The sequence below is a fragment of the Hevea brasiliensis genome, chromosome 15 (genome assembly GCF_030052815.1).
Source record: "Hevea brasiliensis isolate MT/VB/25A 57/8 chromosome 15, ASM3005281v1, whole genome shotgun sequence".
NCBI lineage: Eukaryota > Viridiplantae > Streptophyta > Magnoliopsida > Malpighiales > Euphorbiaceae > Hevea > Hevea brasiliensis.
The window spans coordinates 13,548,394-13,569,091 of record NC_079507.1 but is presented as its reverse complement, the minus strand read 5'-3'; the positions used below and the strand labels follow the sequence as shown (position 1 = coordinate 13,569,091).

Sequence of the window (20,698 nt, the reverse complement as noted above, 5' to 3'; positions counted from 1 at the left end):
TAATTAATTATAAAAAATTTATTAACTTAATGAAAAAAAATTCTTCATATAAAAGCACATTTATAATATTTTTTAATAATGTTAAAAAATATTAAAAATAAAATTAAATAAAATATACTTATTTAACATTTCATATTTAACATCTATTATTTTTATTAAAATTTAAAACATTAAAAAAAATATGATAATTTATGATATTGAAAAAATTTATTTTTTTATTAAGTTAATAAATTTTTGTAATTGATTATTTAATAAAAAAAAATACTATTTTATAAAAATTTAATGAGATAAATTATAAAATTTCATTAAATCACTTTATTTTTCATAACAAAGTAATTTTACTTTATTTTAGACCAAGTAACCATGGAATATATATACATATGTGTGTATGTGTGTTGAATCCCTCATTAATTTCATTATTTTTTTATTAAATCATATATGTTTTTTTATTAAATCATATATGATTGAGAAATTTTAAAATAATCATCAGTCAAGTTATTTCATTATATATACATCAGTTACTTATTATAATCTTATGTTTGAATGATGTACAATAGATGTGTCAAATTTTAACCCAGTCTAATCCATTCGATTTAAAATAATTTACAATTTATTTTAATCGGTACAAAATTAAAAATGATGTGAATTTCAAGCCTGGAAAACTTGATTTAACTTTATCAACTCAAGTTTTTGATAAAAAATTGAATTAATAAAAAATAATATCTTTAACTCAAAAGGACCCCCTACTCATAAATGGACTCAAATTCTTCTTATACAGTGACTTGAAGAGTAATCAAAATCATCTCATAACTCGAAAAATGACGCAAACTAAACCTATTTAGAAAGATTGAGATTCGAATAACCCACGACTCATCTCACCTAACTAATGCCCCCTTTCTTTCTTTTTTTTTTTTTTTTTTGCACACAACTGTATGGTTGAATCGGGAAAAAAAAAAAAAAAATGAATACAGCTTTAAGGCATATGGCTATGGCAATGGCTACGAATTGTGAGCTTGGTTGGACAGCACCAATTTGCAAAAGTATGTTAATAAGTACATCACATGGAGGGTTGAATACATTTGAGGATGTCAATGGTGCTCATCTTTATGACTAAATGTTCTCAGTGCAATGGCAATTATCAGGAGGATATAAAGCAACCGGCTTTAGATTTCAGAGGTCACAAAGAACTATCAAAATTCATAAGCACGGCATCTGAGATAAGAGGAAACTCAATATTTAACTCAGTTATTGATGTTAGAAGGCTTAACAATTTATAAAGAGATTCTAAAATGATATGGGATAAGAGGTTAATCATAATAAGGTGGTTTACTCAGCTGGAGTACTCTAGAAATTATATCAAAGTGAAAAAAGAGAGACCATTCAAATACATAAAATTAGTATTTTTGTTTAATAAAGTAGGCGATCAATTGATGGAATGAGTCAAAAAGAAATGGGAGATAGAAAATAACATAAAAGAAAGTAATATAAAAAAAATGGAATTAGTTTTTAATTGAGTTAAATGACCAAAAAAGTTTTATATATTACTGATACTTAAGTAATTTAGAACTAAAATTTAATTATTTTTATTTTTTTAAAAAACCTTATTAAATTCTGTTATTTTTAACAATCAAAGTAATGGTACTGTGGCATGGAGTAGCCGAAATCAAATAAAAGTTTCATGGAGAGGTATACCATATAACACAGTTACATTATATAAATTATTAAAAATTTTAATCGAAATTATATAATTTTTTTAAAAATTGTCAATTGTTATTCTTGCTCAATGCAATCTCATAAATTTGTATTTTTTTATAAAATTTTATAAAATAAATTACACAATGCTAGAATTTTTTTATTCATTGATATATATTTATTCTATTGCCACAATCCAGATGAACTTCAACTTATTTTTGTTTACATTAGAAAGACTCCACTTGAAATGTTAATTCTAGTGGAAATATCTATTTTGAAGTCTTCTTTAGGATGCCAAAACAGTTGTATTTCATAATAATAATAATAATAATAATAATAATAATAATAATAATAATAATAATAATAATAATAATATTACCACTGCAACTTGTATTCTATATTATCATAACTAGATCCGTTCGAAAAGCGAGTTGGATTAAATAATATTTACTTTGGATTACAATCCTCTTGCTATGACTCTTCAGATTTATAACTTTAGCTAAACTAAGAAAGAATATATAGCATATATTAAATAATAAGCAGGTGTAGAAGTGATGATAAATAGCATATATTATATTATATATATACTGTTTAAATTTTATATTTGTTAAAACGGATTAAGAGTCAGTTGAATCCTTTATAAACATAAATCTCAAGTAATATTCTCTTATTAAATGGGATCATCAAGAAATAAAATTGACATTTTAACTGGTAGGCAAATACTCCAGGCGACTGTTTTCCAAATAACTGCGGTACTGCTGAAATATCTTCGCTTCGCATGCATGTAGGAATACTACTGTATTCAGCGAATTCTTTCTTGACAAACATTCTCATATTCCATATGGCTTACCCAACCAGACTATTGGCTGGCCAATATGTGCCAAATGATATTTTAATTATCAAAATGCTATTGGTTAACTAACAAGATTTTATATCAAAACCAAAGAGCTTGCCGTTGGCTCCAGAATTGTATAACAGCCAACAATAAGTGAGTTGCTGATAAATTTGGTAATATTAATTAACCATATGTGATTCGTTTAACCATTTGTGATTCGCTTAACCATTTGTGATTCGCTTAACCATATGCATTATAAATTTCGAATATATATGCTCTACATTGTTGCGAAAATTGTATGAGTCAGACAGCACTCAGAAATTAGAGGATAAGAAAAATCAGGTCAAATAAAGCATTAGCCTAACAAATCCTTCATGTATTAGATGCATTGTGGGCGACAGCAAAAGCACACTAGTGGGTCTACTAGTGTGAGTGTATATTTGTGTGTTAGTTTATCGGACTACCTTGTGGGGTCATCAACCCAACATCTTATTTTTCATGTACCTTCACCCGCCCACTTCCTATCAAGGAAACCGCGCTTTTGGACCCCCAACCCCGTCCCTATAAATAGCTTGCCTTGGACATGCATTGCCAAACCAAAGTTATGGGATACAAAAATATTCCCATGGGTACCCGTAAAGTTCTTCCAATCATTCTCTTTATGCTCTTAGCTTTAGGCATATGTTCTGCTAAAAGAAACCTCCTTTCTCTTGAAGCACACACTTATGGTGGAGTTGCAGGTGGAGGTGGCTCAGGTGGTGGTGGTGGTTCAGGATATGCAGTTGTAGGGGAACATGGGGTTAATGCTTATGCAAGTGGTATTGGTAGTGGAGAAGGTGGTGGCACTAGATATGGTGGTGTTGGAATTGGTGGAGGAGGTGGTGGAGGTAATGGTGATGGGGGTGGTACTGCTCATGTTGGAGGAGCTAGTGGTTTCGGATATGGCATTGGTGGTGGTGAAGGAGGTGGTGCAGGATATGGTGGTACTATTGGACTTGGTGGTGGGGGTGGTGGTAGAGGAAATGGTGGCGGGGGCGGTGCTGCTCATGTTGGAGGAGCTAGTGGCTCTGGATATGGCACAGGCAGTGGTGAAGGAGGTGGTGCAGGATATGGTGGAGTTATTGGACTTGGAGGTGGGGGTGGTGGCAGTGGCAAGGGAGGTGGTGGTGGTGCTACTCATGCCGGAGAAACTAGTGGTGCTAGATATAGTAGTGGTGCTGGTGAAGGTGGTGGTGTTGGTGAAGGTGCTGCTATAGGAAATGAAGGTGGTGGGGGAGGAGGTAGCGGCGGGGGAGGTGGTGCAGGTTATGCTGGAGGAGCAAGTGGTGCTGGATATGGTAATACTGGAGGTGAAAGTGGTGGTGCATTAGGACATACCGGTAGTGGGGCTGGTGGTGGAGGTGGCAATGGTGGTGGAAGTGGTGTAGGTTCTGCTGGAGGGGCTAGTGGTGTTGGACAAGGCAGTGGTGGTGGTAAAGGAGGTAGTGCTGGATATGGTTCTGGAGGAGAAAAGGGAGCCAATTATGGTGGTGGTGGTGGTGGTGGTGGTGGGGGAGGTGGTGGGGGAGGTGGAGTTGGGTCGGGTTCAGGTGGTGCTGGCTATGGTGGAGGTGAAGGAGCTGGATTTGGTGGAGGTTATGGTGCTGGTGGTATAGGATATGGAGGTGGTGGAGGTGGTGGTAGTGGCGGTGGTGGTGGAGCTGGAGGAACCCATAAAGGTGGATTTGGTAGTGGTGGAGGAGAAGGAATTGGTCATGGAGGTGGAGTAGGTGGGGGCTCTAATGGAAGTGGAGGTGGAGGTGGTGGCTCTGGAGGTGGCGGCGGCGGTGGTTATGGTGCAGGAGGTGAGCATGGAGGAGGATATGGAGCAGGTGGCGGGAGTGGTGTCGGTGGTGGCCATGGAGGTGGCTATGCTCCTTAAGATTAGCTTATTGCCACTATGTTAATTATTTATATCCCAATACAAGTATCTATCTTGTTATATTCAATACTAAGAAAAATAACATAAAAACAAGGACATGCTTTGTAATATATATGCATTTTATGAAAGCCAAATGGTTGCTCTTGTAATTTACTTGATTGGTAAGTAATTAAAATGAACTTTCCCTTTAAGATGGTGGTCCTTTTGTGCAATAATGAAGTAAGGGAATTTCAATATATATTATATACTAATTATTAGGAAAATTGTTACTAATTAAAAAAGAATATAATTGCCTATATGAAATGGATTTAATTAATCCATACATACATATTCAAATAATTTTATTAATTGAAAATAATACAAATACTTCTCACACACTCAGCCTGTAAGAGCTTTCTCACTTGTTAACTCATTGGAGCTAACTTATAATTTTTCATTACAATTTTATCTCAAATTTCTATCACACTTATATATTACATAATGTTGAATACAATCCCTATATAGAGCAACTGAATGGTAGTGAAAGGAGGCCCATAAGTTGCTGACCCATCAGTTGGTAAATTATTGGCATTATAACAAGTTGAAGATATCCAGCTTGCGTGAAGCTAACCTTGGGCAATTCTTCATGATGAAGAAATGGAAGATGGTATGTAACACCCTCCTGGTAGCAACTCCATACATTCTACTGTTTCGGTGACCGGTGTCGATCCGGACAGCTAGAACGTCCGGAAAAATAGTTAAACTAAAGTCAGGAACCATAATTAACTAAAATATTAATAAGAAAAATTTAGTAAAAATTTTAGAAATAAAATACAACTAAGTCAAATGAGCCGGTGCCCAAGCGATGGGTAACCCAGAGGGAAGTTGCGGTTCTCACAACTAGGAGCCCTAGACCCTGGGAAAAATTCATAAAATAATTTTTGGGACTTCAGAGAAGGGTCATTGAGGTTCCTATGGCATTAGAATGCCAAGAAAATATTTAGAAAAATTTTTCAATCGGTACAGACAATTTTGACCCGTTAAGCCAAACGGAGGGCATTTTGGTCATTTCGCCTTCAGAGGTGATTTTTGGCCGACTTGTCCAGTTGAGTAAATAATTATTATAACATAAAATGTGAATAAATATTGTTAAAAATTAAATTGAAAATAAGTAGAGAAGTAAAGAATAGAAAATGAGATAAAAGGCTCATTTATGACATATGATGATGTCATTTAAAAGCTTCCACCAATCACATTTAAACAACTATTTAATTAATTAATAAAAAGAGATAAATAAGGCCAAAGGAATTAAAATACCAGCTGCCTTCTTCTTCCCCAAAACCAGCCGAAATCCATGCCTAGCCCAAACCTCCATTAACATCTTCAAAAAGCTTCATTTCTCTCCTCCTTTCACCATAATTCCTCCTATTCCTTTCACTAAAATTCATCCTTGCACCTTGCATAACCTTTTGGCAGCCAAGAAGAAGAAAGAAAGTGAAGTTAAGCTTGGGAAAATTCTGCCCTACAAGAGGTTAGTGCACATATATACTTAGAACTCTTTATTTCCATGTTAAAGACTTAAAAAGGAGTAAGAATTTGAAAGTCAAATGAATGAAATTTATGTTTATGTTTACCATGAATTTCAGCAGCCCTAAGGAAGGAACATGATTGAGTGTCTTGATGGACTTGGAGTGAACTAGAGATCATATTTAAAGTATGTAAATATAAGGATAATGGATTAGTTAGTTAACTAAGGCAATATGGGTGAACTTTGAATTTGGGCTAGGGTTTGGGAGTGAAAATTTGACTTGGCTTATGAAATTGTTAAAGAACATTCTAATGGTCAATTAGTGACCATTTGAGGTAAGTTGACCACAATTTGGACTGAAATATAGCATGGCAAAGTGAAATGGTAGGCTGCCTAGGGACAGCAGCAAGGAGGCTGTGAATTCAGCTTGTTTGGACTGCCATATCTTTGGCTGTGTAGGTTCAATTTGTGTTTGGCCAATTGGACATGAAACTAGACTTATAATGGCACAATTTTGCTGAAGAAACCATGTCCAAAAGACCAAAGCAAGTGGACCAAAAATTGGCCCCAACCCGGGTACCCTGAACTCAGATTCTGCAGAATGACCAAATGAACAGTAATTGTTCATTTGGCCATAACTCATTGTAGAATGGGCCAATTGCCCTGACATTTTTACAGCAACAATTTAAGACATAGACAAACAACTTTTATGAAGAAACCTACCCCAAATTATGACCAGAACCTATCCAACAAGGCAGTGGCAGTTACTGTTCACTGCACTGTAGATATGGTCAATTCTGCAGTTTTGCAATCCGGCCAGCTGTGGTTTTTGGACCATAACTGGAGCTACAAAACTCCAAATGGAGTGATTCAAAAAAAGAAATTCAACTAGAAAAAATAAGGAACAACTTTCATGTTTACCATTTCCTCAAATTCACACTGCAACAGTGCTTAATGGAACAGTAAAGTTGGGGTTCAAAAACTAAAAATTCTGCTCTTTTGGATTTAAGCTTAGAAATGGTAATGATGATCAATTCCAACAAGTTTTAAATGCAAAATGTGGTACATTGGGAGTGTTAAAACCAATGTACCTATTTTCTATCCAAAAGTCAACATTTTTGTTGACCAATGAGGTGAATAGTGACACCAAAACTTGAAATTCAAAAATTGAAGAATTCAAAAGTATCAAATGCCCTAGTATACCTAATAAGATTGGTTTGGATAGTTTGGCATGCCAATAGGGTTCAGTTAGCAGTACTGCACATGGCAATATGCCATTCTGTGATTTCATGGCTTTTAGCCATTCTGACCTTGTGTTGATATTTGGCCTTGTGCCTATTGTTATTACAGCTTATTAGTTGTTCCGTTGCACACCGGGAGACACACATGTGACCGATGGTGTGACGGCCCGAGGTACTTGATACCCAGTGCCAGTTTACCCGTTTATCTAGTTCAGTCATCTAGTATAGGTTACTTGGGCAACCAAAAATGAAAGTTGATAAATTTAATAAAATAATGAATATAACAAGTACCAAATAAATAAGATTACCAATAATTATTAAAAATTTTTTTGCATGAGACATCAATACACTCACTGCATAATTAATTTTTTTATTAGTTCTTTTCTTTTTATTATTGGCACCACTAAGCATTATTGCTTAGAGCGTCGCTTTTTGCCACGCGTAGGTTCTGGAGAGACAGACAGAGAGCTCAGCAGACCATAGACTGGGTGAGGTCACAGATCTGCCTAGCGTCAGAGTCACCTCTCATCTACAGTGCATCAGTGGTAGGACCTTTAGGTCCCTTTTGAAATTATGTTTTTGCATTTTGTATTATGTAGTAGTTTGTGATTTGTAAATTATGAACTCACGTAAATAGTAAATTTATGTAATCATATGTTGATGTACATATTTTGAAGAATTTTGTTAATTAATATAATTTGAGAATATCTTCATGAAATTTTAGTTGATTTTGAATTTGAACGAAATTGTGGATTAATGTTAAGAACTTGAAATTATTGCTAATGTTGAGAGCATGTTGATGGTTATTGGAGTTTGAGAATGATTGGAAATGATTATTGGAAGTGTTTTTCGCAGTTTCCGAAGAACTGTTTTCTCCATTTTTAGCCGGTACTCTGCCGGATTTTCTATAAAATTTTCGGAACCTCAAATAAATTGTAATTTCAATAAATGGCTTAAATGAACTATATTTCACAAGTTATATTCAAAACTATGATAAAAATTAATTAAGGTAAAATAGAGTGTGCCGGTACACCGTGTGACATTGCTTACTCGGATATACTGTACACGGGTAAAGGGTGTCACATGGTAGACACTGATTTAATTCCTTATTTTACCTCCCTTAAATCAAGCTTTCATTCCAAGCATTTTCTTTAATTTTAAGAACAAATAAGATTTGAGTGGCTTTGTAACTCCCTCACTTTAAGTAGTCCATACATTCTACTATTTCGATGACTAACGTCTATTTGGACAGCCAAAATGTCTGGAACTACACTCAAACTAGAGTGAGAAAACATAAATTGACTGAATAAAGACTAAGTAAAATTAAAGAAAAGTAAAAGAAGCGAAGTACAACTCGGTTAAACGAGTCAAGTTACGATGGTGACCGTCTTCGAAGCGATCAGAAAGATAGTTCTTGACTGCACCCACAAGGAACCTTGTGACATAAATATTTGAGACTAAATTAGAGGATTTATGAAGATTAAATGACATAAAAAATGTCAAAAAAAATTTAAGAAAATTAAGCCAATTGGTACCGACAAGTATAACTCGATAAATCCAACAAAGGGCATTTTGGTCATTTCAACCCTAGAGTTGAATTTTGACCTAAATGTCAATTAAAATGAGAGAGATTAAAATACATAAAATGAATTAAAAATCATGAAATTTATTTATGGAAATGAGAAAAGAAAAGAAATAAAAGAAAAGAAAATTTAATATAATTATGACATCATAAAAAATTTTTTACCAATGAGAATTTAACAACCAATTATAAGAGGATAAGAGAGATTAAAAATAGACAAAATTTCATGATTTACAAGTCTTCTTCTTCTTTTTGGAAGCCTTGGCCAAACCTCCTTTCATGGTGAGTTTCCACCATTGTTGATTTTTTTAGCTTGATTTCCTCTCTTTTTATCACTCCAAAACCTTAACTCCCTTCATAAAAATTTGTCCCCACACCTTGGAGAAACTAGTGGCAGCCATGAATTGAAGAAATTCTTAGAGTTTTGAAGATCAACTTGGGTCAACATAAGGTTAGTGCAAGAATTTTCTTACCTCTCTTCTCTACTTGTTGTAAGCATATGGAAATGAGTTAGTATTGCATGAAATTGAAAGAAAAAGATAAGGAATTTGAAACCCTAATTTTCGGTAGCCATGAGGGTGTTTAGGATTTGATGAATTTTGATTGAATTAAATTGTCTATGGGTGTTGTTGATAACCATATATGATAGATATGTTAATCTAGTTTGAGTTTGGTATGAGTTGCATGAAAAATGAACATGGAAGTTAGGGTTTTGATCTCAATTTGGGAATTTTGTGTATGTCTTGAAATTGATGATGTTGAGATGAATTGTTGACTATTAGAAGTGCTATGAATGTGAAATGCAGTTTGGAAGTTGGGAGGATTTGAAATTGGTAGTATTGATTTTTCTGTGCAGGAAATTGAACCTTAAGTCCAGTGTGGTTTTTAAGCCACAAATTGAATTGTGTTTCTCCAATTGGTGTGAGGCTAATTGGAGATGAAACTTAGGATAATTTGCCACATTTTTCATGAAGAAACCATGCCCAAAAACAGTCCCTAACCTGGCCTAAAATTGGCTTGAATCTGGGTAACCCTAATTTGGACCTGGAAAAATGACCAAATGAACAGTAAATATTCAAATGGCCATAACTCACACTAGGAAGGTCAGAATGACCTGATTCTTGAACCATTGGAAAGGGTAGACATAGGAGCACATTTTTCATGAAGAACATAGAACCTAGATCTGGCTTTAACCAAATCAAATTGCTAGCAAAATTTAGGTCAACAAAACTGTCCATAACCAAACTACGCAGAAATTCTGGACATAGGCATACTCGACCAGTTTTGGTAAAAATGCCATAACTTGCTCTAAAAAATTGAAAATGCAATGAAACCAATGCTAAAATTTTTATAAGACATAGATCTACAATATTAATGTTTTGACCAGAACCCAAGGGAACTAGGTCAAATTGCTAGAAAAATTCAGCACATCAAAACCTGGAATTTGACTAAACTACCACTTGACCCCAGAATAATTTTTATAGCATATCTCCCACTAGGAAATCCCAAAATGGGATGAACCAAACTGTTCTAGAAACATAAGAGATAGAGCTCCAACTTTGATTTAGAAACCTTTCTTAAAATTTGAGTGTAAGAACTCTAAAATGGGAGTCAAAGCCACTGACCTGAACTTGCAATCCTGTAGACATTGGGTACCTGAGTCCAGGCCAGTTAATTTGCTATAATTAATTCTACAAGGTCTGAAGAATTGTAATTCAAAATTTTGAGTAATCATAAGGCATAGGGTAACAACTTCTATGAAGAGCATTAGGCTTAAAAGTGGCTATAACATGTCCAATTAATTAGACAAATATTTACTCCAGAATCTGCCAGAATCTAGACCCATAATGAGACCATGAATCAATTGTGGTTATTTGACCATAACTTGAGTTCTAAAACTTCAAATGACATGAATCAAAAAGGAAAACAAAGATAAGACATAGAAAAACAACTTCCATGAAGGAAGTGTGGCCAAACAATGGCCATACCTTAACCAATTTGTTAGGTGAACTTAAGACATCAAATCTGGACCTTGAGAAAGATTCATAAAATGACTTGTTATATGATATGAAGTTAATCAAAATAAATTGTTAAACATAAAAGTGACATGAATATGCATGTGGGATAAGTAACATGAAAATGTTATTAAATACAACTAGCTCATAATATGAAATTATAAGTACTTAATAACTCTATTTTGCCCAAAGTACACCTATACTTATTTATATAGCATGGATCGATTGGTACACCAATTAGGGACTACAGATTGTAGTACTGCTCATAGAAATAATCATTGATAAATAATATATGTCTAAGATGGTTGTTCTACTGGCTTTATGCCTGCCTGTTGCCCATTGTGCCTGATTTTATTTCTGGCTTCATGTGTAACACCCCTTACCAGTCTACAGTATATCCTTGTAAGTTATGTCACACGGTGTACCGGAACACTCTATTTTATCTTAATTAATTTTTATCATAGTTTTGAATATAACTTGTGAAATATAATTCATTTAAGTCATTTATTGAAATTATAATTTATTTGAGGTTCCGAAAATTTTATAGAAAATCTGGCAGAGTACCGGCTAAAAATGGAGAAAACAGTTCTTTGGAACCTGTGAAAAACACTTGCAAAATCATTTCCAAACAACCCCAACTCCATTTCATCAACAAAGTCTCAATATGATTTTCAACAACCTTTCCATTACTCAAACATTCATTTCTCATGGTACTCATATACAAACAATAAATAAATACTCAAATTTTCCATTCATAACCACAATTTTCATTATTTACATGAACATCAAAATACATTACATAAGTTTCAATTATACAAAAGGAAATAAAAGTTAATTACAAAATACCAAAATGAAACCTAGTGTCTTACCAATGCACTGTGGATGGTGAGGTGACATGGACACTATGCAGAGCTGCAGGAGGTCTCACCCAGTCTGCGGTCTACTGGGCTCTCGGTCAGTATCTCCAGAACCTACGCGTGGCAAAAGCAATGCGCTAAGCAATAATGCTTAGTGGTGCCAATAATAAAATAAAAAGAAATAACAGAAATAAATATGCATTGAATGTATCGATGTTTTACTTGTTTTGTACTCGTTATAATCATTTATTTCGTTAATTTTATCCACTTTCATTCTTTTGGTTGCCCAAGTAACCTATCTTGAGCAACGATCGACTGGATAAACGAGTAAACTGGCACTGGGTATCAAGTACCTCGGGCCGTCACACCATCGGTCACATATGTATCTCCCGGTGTGCAACAGAACAGCTAACAAGCTGTAAATAATATGAGGCACGAGGCCAAGTCTCAACACAATGTCAAAATGGCTAAAAGCCATAAAATCACAGAATGGCATAATGCCATGTGCAGTACTGCTAACTGAACCCTATTGGCATACCAAACTATCCAAACCAATCTTGTTAGGTATACTAGGGCATTTGATACTTTAGAATTCTTCAATTTTTGAATTTCAAGTTTTGATGTTACTATTCACTTCATTAGTCAACAAAAATGTTGAATTTTGCATAGAAAATAGGTACATTGGTTTTGACACTCCCAACATACCACATTTTGCATTCAAAACTTGTTGGCATTAATCACCAATACCATTTCTAAGCTTAAACTAAGGGAGCAAAATTTTTCAGTTTTCATACCTAAACTTTACTGTTCCATTAGTTGCTGTTGCAGTGAGAATTTGAGAAAATGATAAACATGAAAGTTGTTCCTTATTTTGTCTAGTTAAATTTATTTTTTTGAATAACTCAATTTGGAGTTTTGTAGCTCCAGTTATGGTCCAAAAACCACAGCTGGCCGGATTGAAAAATTGCAGAACTGACCATATCTACAGTGCAGTGAATAGTGACTGCAACTGCCTTGTTGGATAGGTTCTGGTCATAATTTGGGGTAGGTGTCTTCATGAAAGTTGTTTGTCTATATCTTAACTTGTTGTTGTAAAAATTTCAGGTCAATTGGGCCATTCTACAATGAGTTATGGCCAAATGAACAATTACTATTCATTTGATCATTCTGCACAATCTGGTTGCAGGACATTCGGATTGGGGCCAGTTTTTGGTCCACTTGCTTTGGTCTTTTGGGCATGGTTTCTTCACCAAAATTGTGCCATTATGTGTCTAGTTTCATGTCTAATTGGCCAAACACCAATTGAATCTACACAGCCAAAGTTATGGCTGTCTAAACAGGCTGGACTCACAACCACACCTACTGCTCTCACTAGGCAGCCACATCAAATCAGTTTGTAGTGCTATAGTTCACTCCAAATTATGGCCAACTTACCTAAAATGGTCACTAATTGACCATTAGAATGTTCATATACCATTTCATGAGCAAACCCTAATTTTTGTTCAAGTCTCCAAGTTCTCAAAGTTCAATTTATACATTAAACTTACAATTTCAACTTAAATCATGTTCTTAAACATGAATTGAGTGAGAGAGAATAAATTGGGCACTAACCTTAGGAGGGCAGAATTTTCCCTTCAATTTCCTTCACTTTCTTTAATTTTCTTGGCAGCCAAACACTTTCCCAAGAGGTAAAATCAAGTTTTTGTGAAGAAGACTAAAGGTTTTATGGTGATTTTTCAAGAGAATTTCAAGTGAGAAGTTTGGAATAACAATGGTGAAGGGAGATGAAAGAGAGAAACGGCTGAAGAAGATGAGGAATGAAGAAATTGTTTTCATTTTTTTGTCATTTTATCTCTTTTTAATTTGGCTTGTTGAGTTGTGATTGGTGGAAGCCTTCCAAATGACATCATGTGATGTCATATTTAGGTATTTATTTCATTTTCTTTTCTTCTTTTCTCTACTCATTTTCAATTTAATTTTTAGCAATATTTATTCATATTTTAGATCATAATAATTATTTACTTAACTGGACAAGTCGGCCAAAAATCGCCTCTGAAGGCGAAATGACCAAAATGCCCTCTGTTTGGCTTAACGGGTCAAAATTGTCTGTACCGATTGAAAAATTTTTCTAAATATTTTCTTGGCATTCTAATGCCATAGGAACCTCAATGAACCTTCTCTGGAGTCCCAAAAATTATTTTATGAATTTTTCCCCGGGTCTTGGGCTCCTAGTTGCGAGAACCACAACTTCCCTCTGGGTTACCCATCGCTTGGGCACCGGCTCATTCAACTTGGTTGTATTTTATTTCTAAAATTTTTTCTAAATTTTTCTTATTAATATTTGAGTTAATTATGGTTCCTCACTTTAGTTTAAATATTTTTTCGGACGTTCTAGCCGCTCGGACCGACATCGTCACCGAACAGTAGAATGTACGAGTTGCTCTGAGGAGGGTGTTACAACTCTTCCTTCTAATTTAAATTTCACATCGAAATTTACTCGATGCAAACAGTTGAGGGAACTGTTGCCTCATCGCTTCTTCACTTTCCCAAGTTGCCTCCTCGGTGTTGTGGTGCCTCCAAAGCACTTTCACGTGGAATCGCTTATTTCTCAACTCTTTCACTTCCCAGCCAGATCCGTAGAGGTTCTTCTTCATATGTCAAATCCGCTGTATTTCAATTTCTTCCCTGGAGATGACATGTGAAGGATCCGAGTGTATCTTACGAGCATGGACACGTGGAACACATTGTGGATCTTGTCCAGCTCTGGTGGTAAAGCTAGCCTATAGGCCACTGGACCCACACGTTTAATGACTTCATATGGGCCAATGAACCTAGGGCTTAACTTACCTTTTCTTCCAAACCTCAATACGTTCTTCCACGGTGACACCTTGAGGAACACTTTGTCGCCAACCGCATATTCTATTTCTTTTCTCTTCAGGTCGGCATAAGATTTCATGCATGCGAGGCAACCTTCAGATTGGCTTTAATTAGTTTCAGTTTCTCCTCAGTCTGTTTCACCAGATCTGACCCTACCAATTTGTCTTCGCCCAATTCAGTCCAGCACACTGGAGTTCTACATTTCCTCCCATACAGTGCTTCATACTGGGCCATTTGGATACTAGCTTGGTAGCTATTGTTGTATGCAAATTCTGCCAGTGGGAGGTATCTATCCCAACTTCCCTCAAATTCAATGACATAACCCCTCAGCATATCCTCAAGGACCTGGCATATATTTCATGTTATTATTATCATTTTAATTCAATATTTGTATCAATTCCATTGGTTTCAATCGTTTACCTAGATTACTCTTTCTGATTGCCCATCCGTCTGAGGATGGAAAGCTGTGCTGAAGTGGAGTTGTGTACCCAAGGACTCATGCAACTTCTTCCAAAATCTCGATGTAAACATTGGGTCTCGATCAGATATGATGGAAAGTGGAATTCCATGCAGTCTAACTATCTCACTGATATACACCGCTAACTTCTCCGGTGAGTAGTCATCCTAATCGCGTAAAGTGTGCTGACTTTGTCAATCTATCTACTATCACCCATACTGCATCATGTTTCTTCTGGGTGAAAGGTAGACCACTCACAAAATCCATGGTGACCCGATCCCATTTCCATTCTGGTATGCGTATAGGCTGTAGCAAACCTGATGGAACTTGATGTTCTGCCTTGACTTGCTGACATGTCAAGCATTTAGTCACATAGTCAGCTATGTCCTTCTTCATACCAGGCCACCAATACTGAAGCTTTAGATCATGATACATCTTTGTACTTCCTGGGTGCATAGCATAAACACTGGCATGTGCCTCTTTCAGAATACTGGCTTTCAATTCCCCATTATCTGGTACACATACTCTTCCTTTGTAGTACAGACACCCATTTGCTTTCACCTCATAGTTAGTTGCTTCTCCCTCTGAGATTTTGCTCATAACTTTTCATCTGCCTTTTGCCCATCTAAAATCTGCTGTAGCAGGTTTGGCCTCACTTGCAACTTAGCCAAAATAGCTCCATCTCGAACCAAAGATAGACGGGCATTCAAGGATCTCAAAGCTGTCATGGATTTTCTGCTCAAAGCATCAACAACTACATTTGCCTTCCCAGGATGGTAGTCAATTACACAATCATAGTCCTTCAGGAACTCAATCCATCGTCTCTGTCTAAGGTTGAGCTCCTTCTGGGTTGGCAAATATTTTAGACTCTTGTGGTCTGTGTAAATGTAGCACTTTTCACCATACAAGTAATGCCTCAATATCTTCAATGCGAAGATAATTGCTGCAAGCTCTAGATCATGGGTAGGGTAATTTTGTTCATGTGGCCTTAGCTGCCTGGAAGCATAAGCGACCACCTTCCCCTCTTGCATCAATACACACCCTAACCCATTATGAGAGGCATCACTGTAGACCACAAAGTCCTTTCCTGACACTGGCTGTGTTAACACGGGTGCCATTGTCAACATAGCCTTCAACTTCTCAAAACTAGTCTGACACTTGTCATTCCAGTCAAATATGACATTCTTATGTAACAACTTGGTCATTGGAGCAGCTATTAAGGAAAATCCCTTCACAAATCTCCTGTAATACCCAGCTAGCCCCAAGAAGCTTCTGACCTCAGTTGTATTTCTGGGAGGCTTCCATTCCATCACTGCTTCTATTTTCTTGGGATCCACCCTAATCCCATCAGCTGACACTATGTGTCTAAGGAATGCAATCTCATTCAACCAAAAGTCACACTTGGACAACTTAGCATACAGCTTCTTTTCTCTCAGGGTTTGCAGAACAATCCTCAAATGCTCATCATGTTCTTCCCTGGTCTTAGAATACACCAGAATATCATCAATAAAGACCACTATGAACCGATCTAGGTATGGATGGAAGATACGGTTCATAAGGTCCATAAATGCCGCTGGTGCATTTGTTAAGCCGAAGGGCATCACCAGAAACTCATAATGCCCATACCGGGTCCTGAATGCAGTCTTGGGCACATCTACATCCTTCACCCTCAACTGATGATACCCTGATCTGAGATCAATCTTAGAAAATACTCCTGCTCCCTTCAACTGATCAAACAGATCATCAATTCTAGGCAATGGATATTTGTTATTCACAGTCACTTTATTCAACTGCCGGTAATCAATGCAAAGCCTCAAAGTCCCATCCTTCTTTTTTACAAACAGCACTGGAGCTCCCCATGGTGACACACTGGGGCGTATAAACCCCTTATCAAGTAACTCTTGCAACTGAGTTTTCAACTCCCTCAATTCCGTGGGTGCCATCCTATAAGGAGTAATGGAAATGGGTGCTGTACCCAGCAGTGTCTCAATAGCAAATTCAACTTCCCTTTCTAGTGGCAAACCAGGCAACTCTTCAGGAAATACCTCTGGGAAGTCTCTTACTGTGGGTAGATCACTCAGGTTTGGCTTAGCCTGCCTAGTATCCACCACATGTGCTAGGTAGGCTTCACAGCCTTTTCTCATCATTCTTCTTGCAATCGTGGATCGAGATGACATTGGACAAGAAATCTGTCCTTTCCCCCACAACTGTGATCTCATTACCCCTAGGAGTTTTCAAAGAAATCCTCTTCAGTTTACAATCAACCATTGCCTGATGACGTGACAACTAGTCCATTCCCAAAATCACGTCAAACTCGTGGAAGGGCAACTCAATCAGGTCTGCCAAGAATTCATACCCCTGAATCCTTAACGGGCAACCCTTGTATACTTTGTTCACCACTACACTGTGGCCCAATGGATTAGTGACCAGAATGTCTTGGTCACTCTCCCTACTAATATCCCCTTTCTATAGGTAAGTTGATGCAGATGTATGAATGAGTGGATCCTGGATCCACTAATGCATGCAGATGTAGTGTAGAGGAGAACGCACTCGATGACGCCCGGCATCTTGCTCCTCCCGAGCTCTAATGGCATAAGCTCGCAGTGGTCCGTTATCGTGCCTCTTCACTGCTCGATGCGTGCCTCTCGTGATGGTCCCACCGCCTCAGATTTGCGATTTCCTACCCCTTTGTAGTGCGAGAGCAGTCATGCGCTTGTGTTGGAGCAGCTGTAGTAGTTCTGCGTGGACAGTTCCTCAGCTGATGCTCTGTTGACCCACACCTTAAGCAGGCACCAGTCACTCTCCAACACTCCCCCTTATGCCACTTCAGGCAATGTGGACATGTAGAAGATGCTGGGGCTGGTCCCCTGAACCCCATCCCTGGAGAGCTGCCCACTGATGGTGTGGACTGACCTCTCCTAGGGGTAAACTGTGGCCTAGGCCCCTGAGACTGACCCTGACCTTGTGGCTGACCTGAACTCTGTGCAGGTGGACCCTTGAACTTCTTCCCAAATGCAGGAGATGAACTAGACTGACCTGGGCCCCTCTTCTGCTGTCTCTCTCTTCTAGTCTGCTCACTGATTCTTACTTTTTCAACTTTTATTGCAGCTTCCACTAACTTGGTGAAGTCTGTAATTCCCAAGGCAGTGATCATGATCTTTATATTGTCATTTAATCCCTCTTCAAATCTCTTACACCTTTCAGCTTCATTAGGGACTATCTCCCTTCCGTAGTGGCTCAATCTAACGAATTCCTTCTCATACTCGGCCACTGACAGCTGTCTCTGCCTCAGATTAATGAACTCTCTTCTTCTCTCTTCCAGGTATACACTATCCACATATTTCTTCTTAAATTCGGAGAGAAAGAAGTCCCAAGTTACTATTTCTGGCTGTACTTCACTGGACACCGTATCCCACGATTCATATGCATCATCTTGCAACAGAGATACAGCAGCTTCTAGATTTTGCTCTGGAGTGTAGTGGAGTTGTTTTAAAACTCTGCCTATTCTGTTCAACCAATTCTCGGCTGCAACAGAATCATCTTCTCTCTTGCCAAAGAAGTCCACTGCTCCAAATTTTCTTAGTCTTTCCAGGTGTGATTTTTGCTGTGGAGGTGGTGGTGGTGGTGGTGCTGGCATTACCCCAGCCATTTGTCTGAAGAATTCGGCCATTTGCTGGAACATGGCCTGTGGAGGCTGAGCAGGTTCTGCCATACCCCCAGTCTCAGCTGCTGCAGGTGGAGCATGACTCTCCACTTCCTCCTCAACTGCCCTCTGAGATGTAGGGTCCATATCCTATTCAAAATAAGAAAGACAAACAGATCTGCATTAGTGTCACCTCGACTCTTACAAATGCAATGCATGGTATGGACTCAATCTAGGCCCAGAAACGCCTAAATCGTGCTCTGATGCCACTAAATGTAACACCCCTTACCCGTCTACAGTATATCCGAGTAAGTTATGTCACACGGTGTACCGGAACACTCTATTTTATCTTAATTAATTTTTATCATAGTTTTGAATATAACTTGTGAAATATAATTCATTTAAGTCATTTATTGAAATTATAATTTATTTGAGGTTCCGAAAATTTTATAGAAAATCCGGCAGAGTACCGGCTAAAAATGGAGAAAACAGTTCTTCGGAACCTGTGAAAAACACTTCCAAAATCATTTCAAACAACCCCAACTCCATTTCATCAACAAAGTCTCAATATGATTTTCAACAACCTTTCCATTACTCAAACATTCATTTCTCATGGTACTCATATACAAACAATAAATAAATACTCAAATTTTCCATTCATAACCACAATTTTCATTATTTACATGAACATCAAAATACATTACATAAGTTTCAATTATACAAAAGGAAATAAAAGTTAATTACAAAATACCAAAATGAAACCTAGTGTCCTACCAATGCACTGTGGATGGTGAGGTGACACGGACACTATGCAGAGTCACAGGAGGTCTCACCTGCGGGTTTCATCGGGCTCTCGGTCAGTATCTCCAGAACCTACGTGTGGCAAAAGCAACGCGCTAAGCAATAATGCTTAGTGGTGCCAATAATAAAATAAAAAGAAATAACAGAAATAAATATGCATTGAATGTATCGATGTTTTACTTATTTTGTACTCGTTATAATCATTTATTTCGTTAATTTTATCCACTTTCATTCTTTTGGTTGCCCAAGTAACCTATACTGAATGACTGGACTGGATAAACGGGTAAACTGGCACTGGGTATCAAGTACCTCGGGCCGTCACACCATCGGTCACATATGTATCTCCCGGTGTGCAACAGAACAGCTAACAAGCTGTAAATAATATGAGGCACGAGGCCAAGTCTCAACACAATGTCAAAATGGCTAAAAGCCATAAAATCATAGAATGGCATAATGCCATGTGCAGTACTGCTAACTGAACCCTATTGGCATGCCAAACTATCCAAACCAATCTTGTTGGGTATACTAGGGCATTTGATACTTTAGAATTCGTCAATTTTTGAATTTCAAGTTTTAATGTTACTATTCACTTCATTAGTCAACAAAAATGTTGACTTTTGCATAGAAAATAGGTACATTGGTTTTGACACTCCCAACATACCACATTTTGCATTCAAAACTTGTTGGCATTAATCACCAATACCATTTCTATGCTTAAACTAAGGGAGCAGAATTTTTCAGTTTTCATACCTAAACTTTACTGTTCCATTAGTTGCTGTTGCAGTGAGAATTTGAGAAAATGATAAACATGAAAGTTATTCCTTATTTTGTCTAGTTAAATTTCTTTTTTTGAATCACTCCATTTGGAGTTTTGTAGCTCCAGTTATGGTCCAAAAACCACAGCTGGCCGGATTGAAAAATTGCAGAACTGACCATATCTACAGTGCAGTGAACAGTGACTGTAACTGCCTTGTTGGATAGGTTCTGGTCATAATTTGGGGTAGGTTTCTTCATGAAAGTTGTTTGTCTATATAATAACTTGTTGCTGTAAACATTTCAGGTCAATTGGGCCATTCTACAATGAGTTATGGCCAAATGAACAATTACTGTTCATTTGGTCATTCTGCAGAATCTGGTTGCAGGACATCCGGATTGGGGCCAGTTTTTGGTCCACTTGCTTTGGTCTTTTGGGCATGGTTTCTTCACCAAAATTGTGCCATTATGTGTCTAGTTTCATGTCCAATTGGCCAAACACCAATTGAATCTACAC

At 37.0% G+C, this 20,698-nt stretch overlaps 1 protein-coding gene across 1 annotated transcript; it reads left to right on the top strand.

Moving 5' to 3' along the window:
• The first annotated feature begins 3,110 nt into the window (after positions 1–3,110).
• LOC110657135 (glycine-rich cell wall structural protein 1.0) lies at positions 3,111–4,639 on the top strand. The gene has a single exon (XM_021814226.2). The coding sequence runs from the start codon at positions 3,111–3,113 to the stop codon at positions 4,446–4,448; it is 1,338 nt and encodes a 445-aa protein (XP_021669918.2). The 3' UTR covers positions 4,449–4,639.
• The last annotated feature ends 16,059 nt before the right edge of the window (positions 4,640–20,698 follow it).

Bases quoted from the DNA above. Each gene is read 5' to 3' on its own strand.
- LOC110657135 (XM_021814226.2), top strand. From the start codon at position 3,111: ATGCATTGCCAAACCAAAGTTATGGGATACAAAAATATTCCCATGGGT.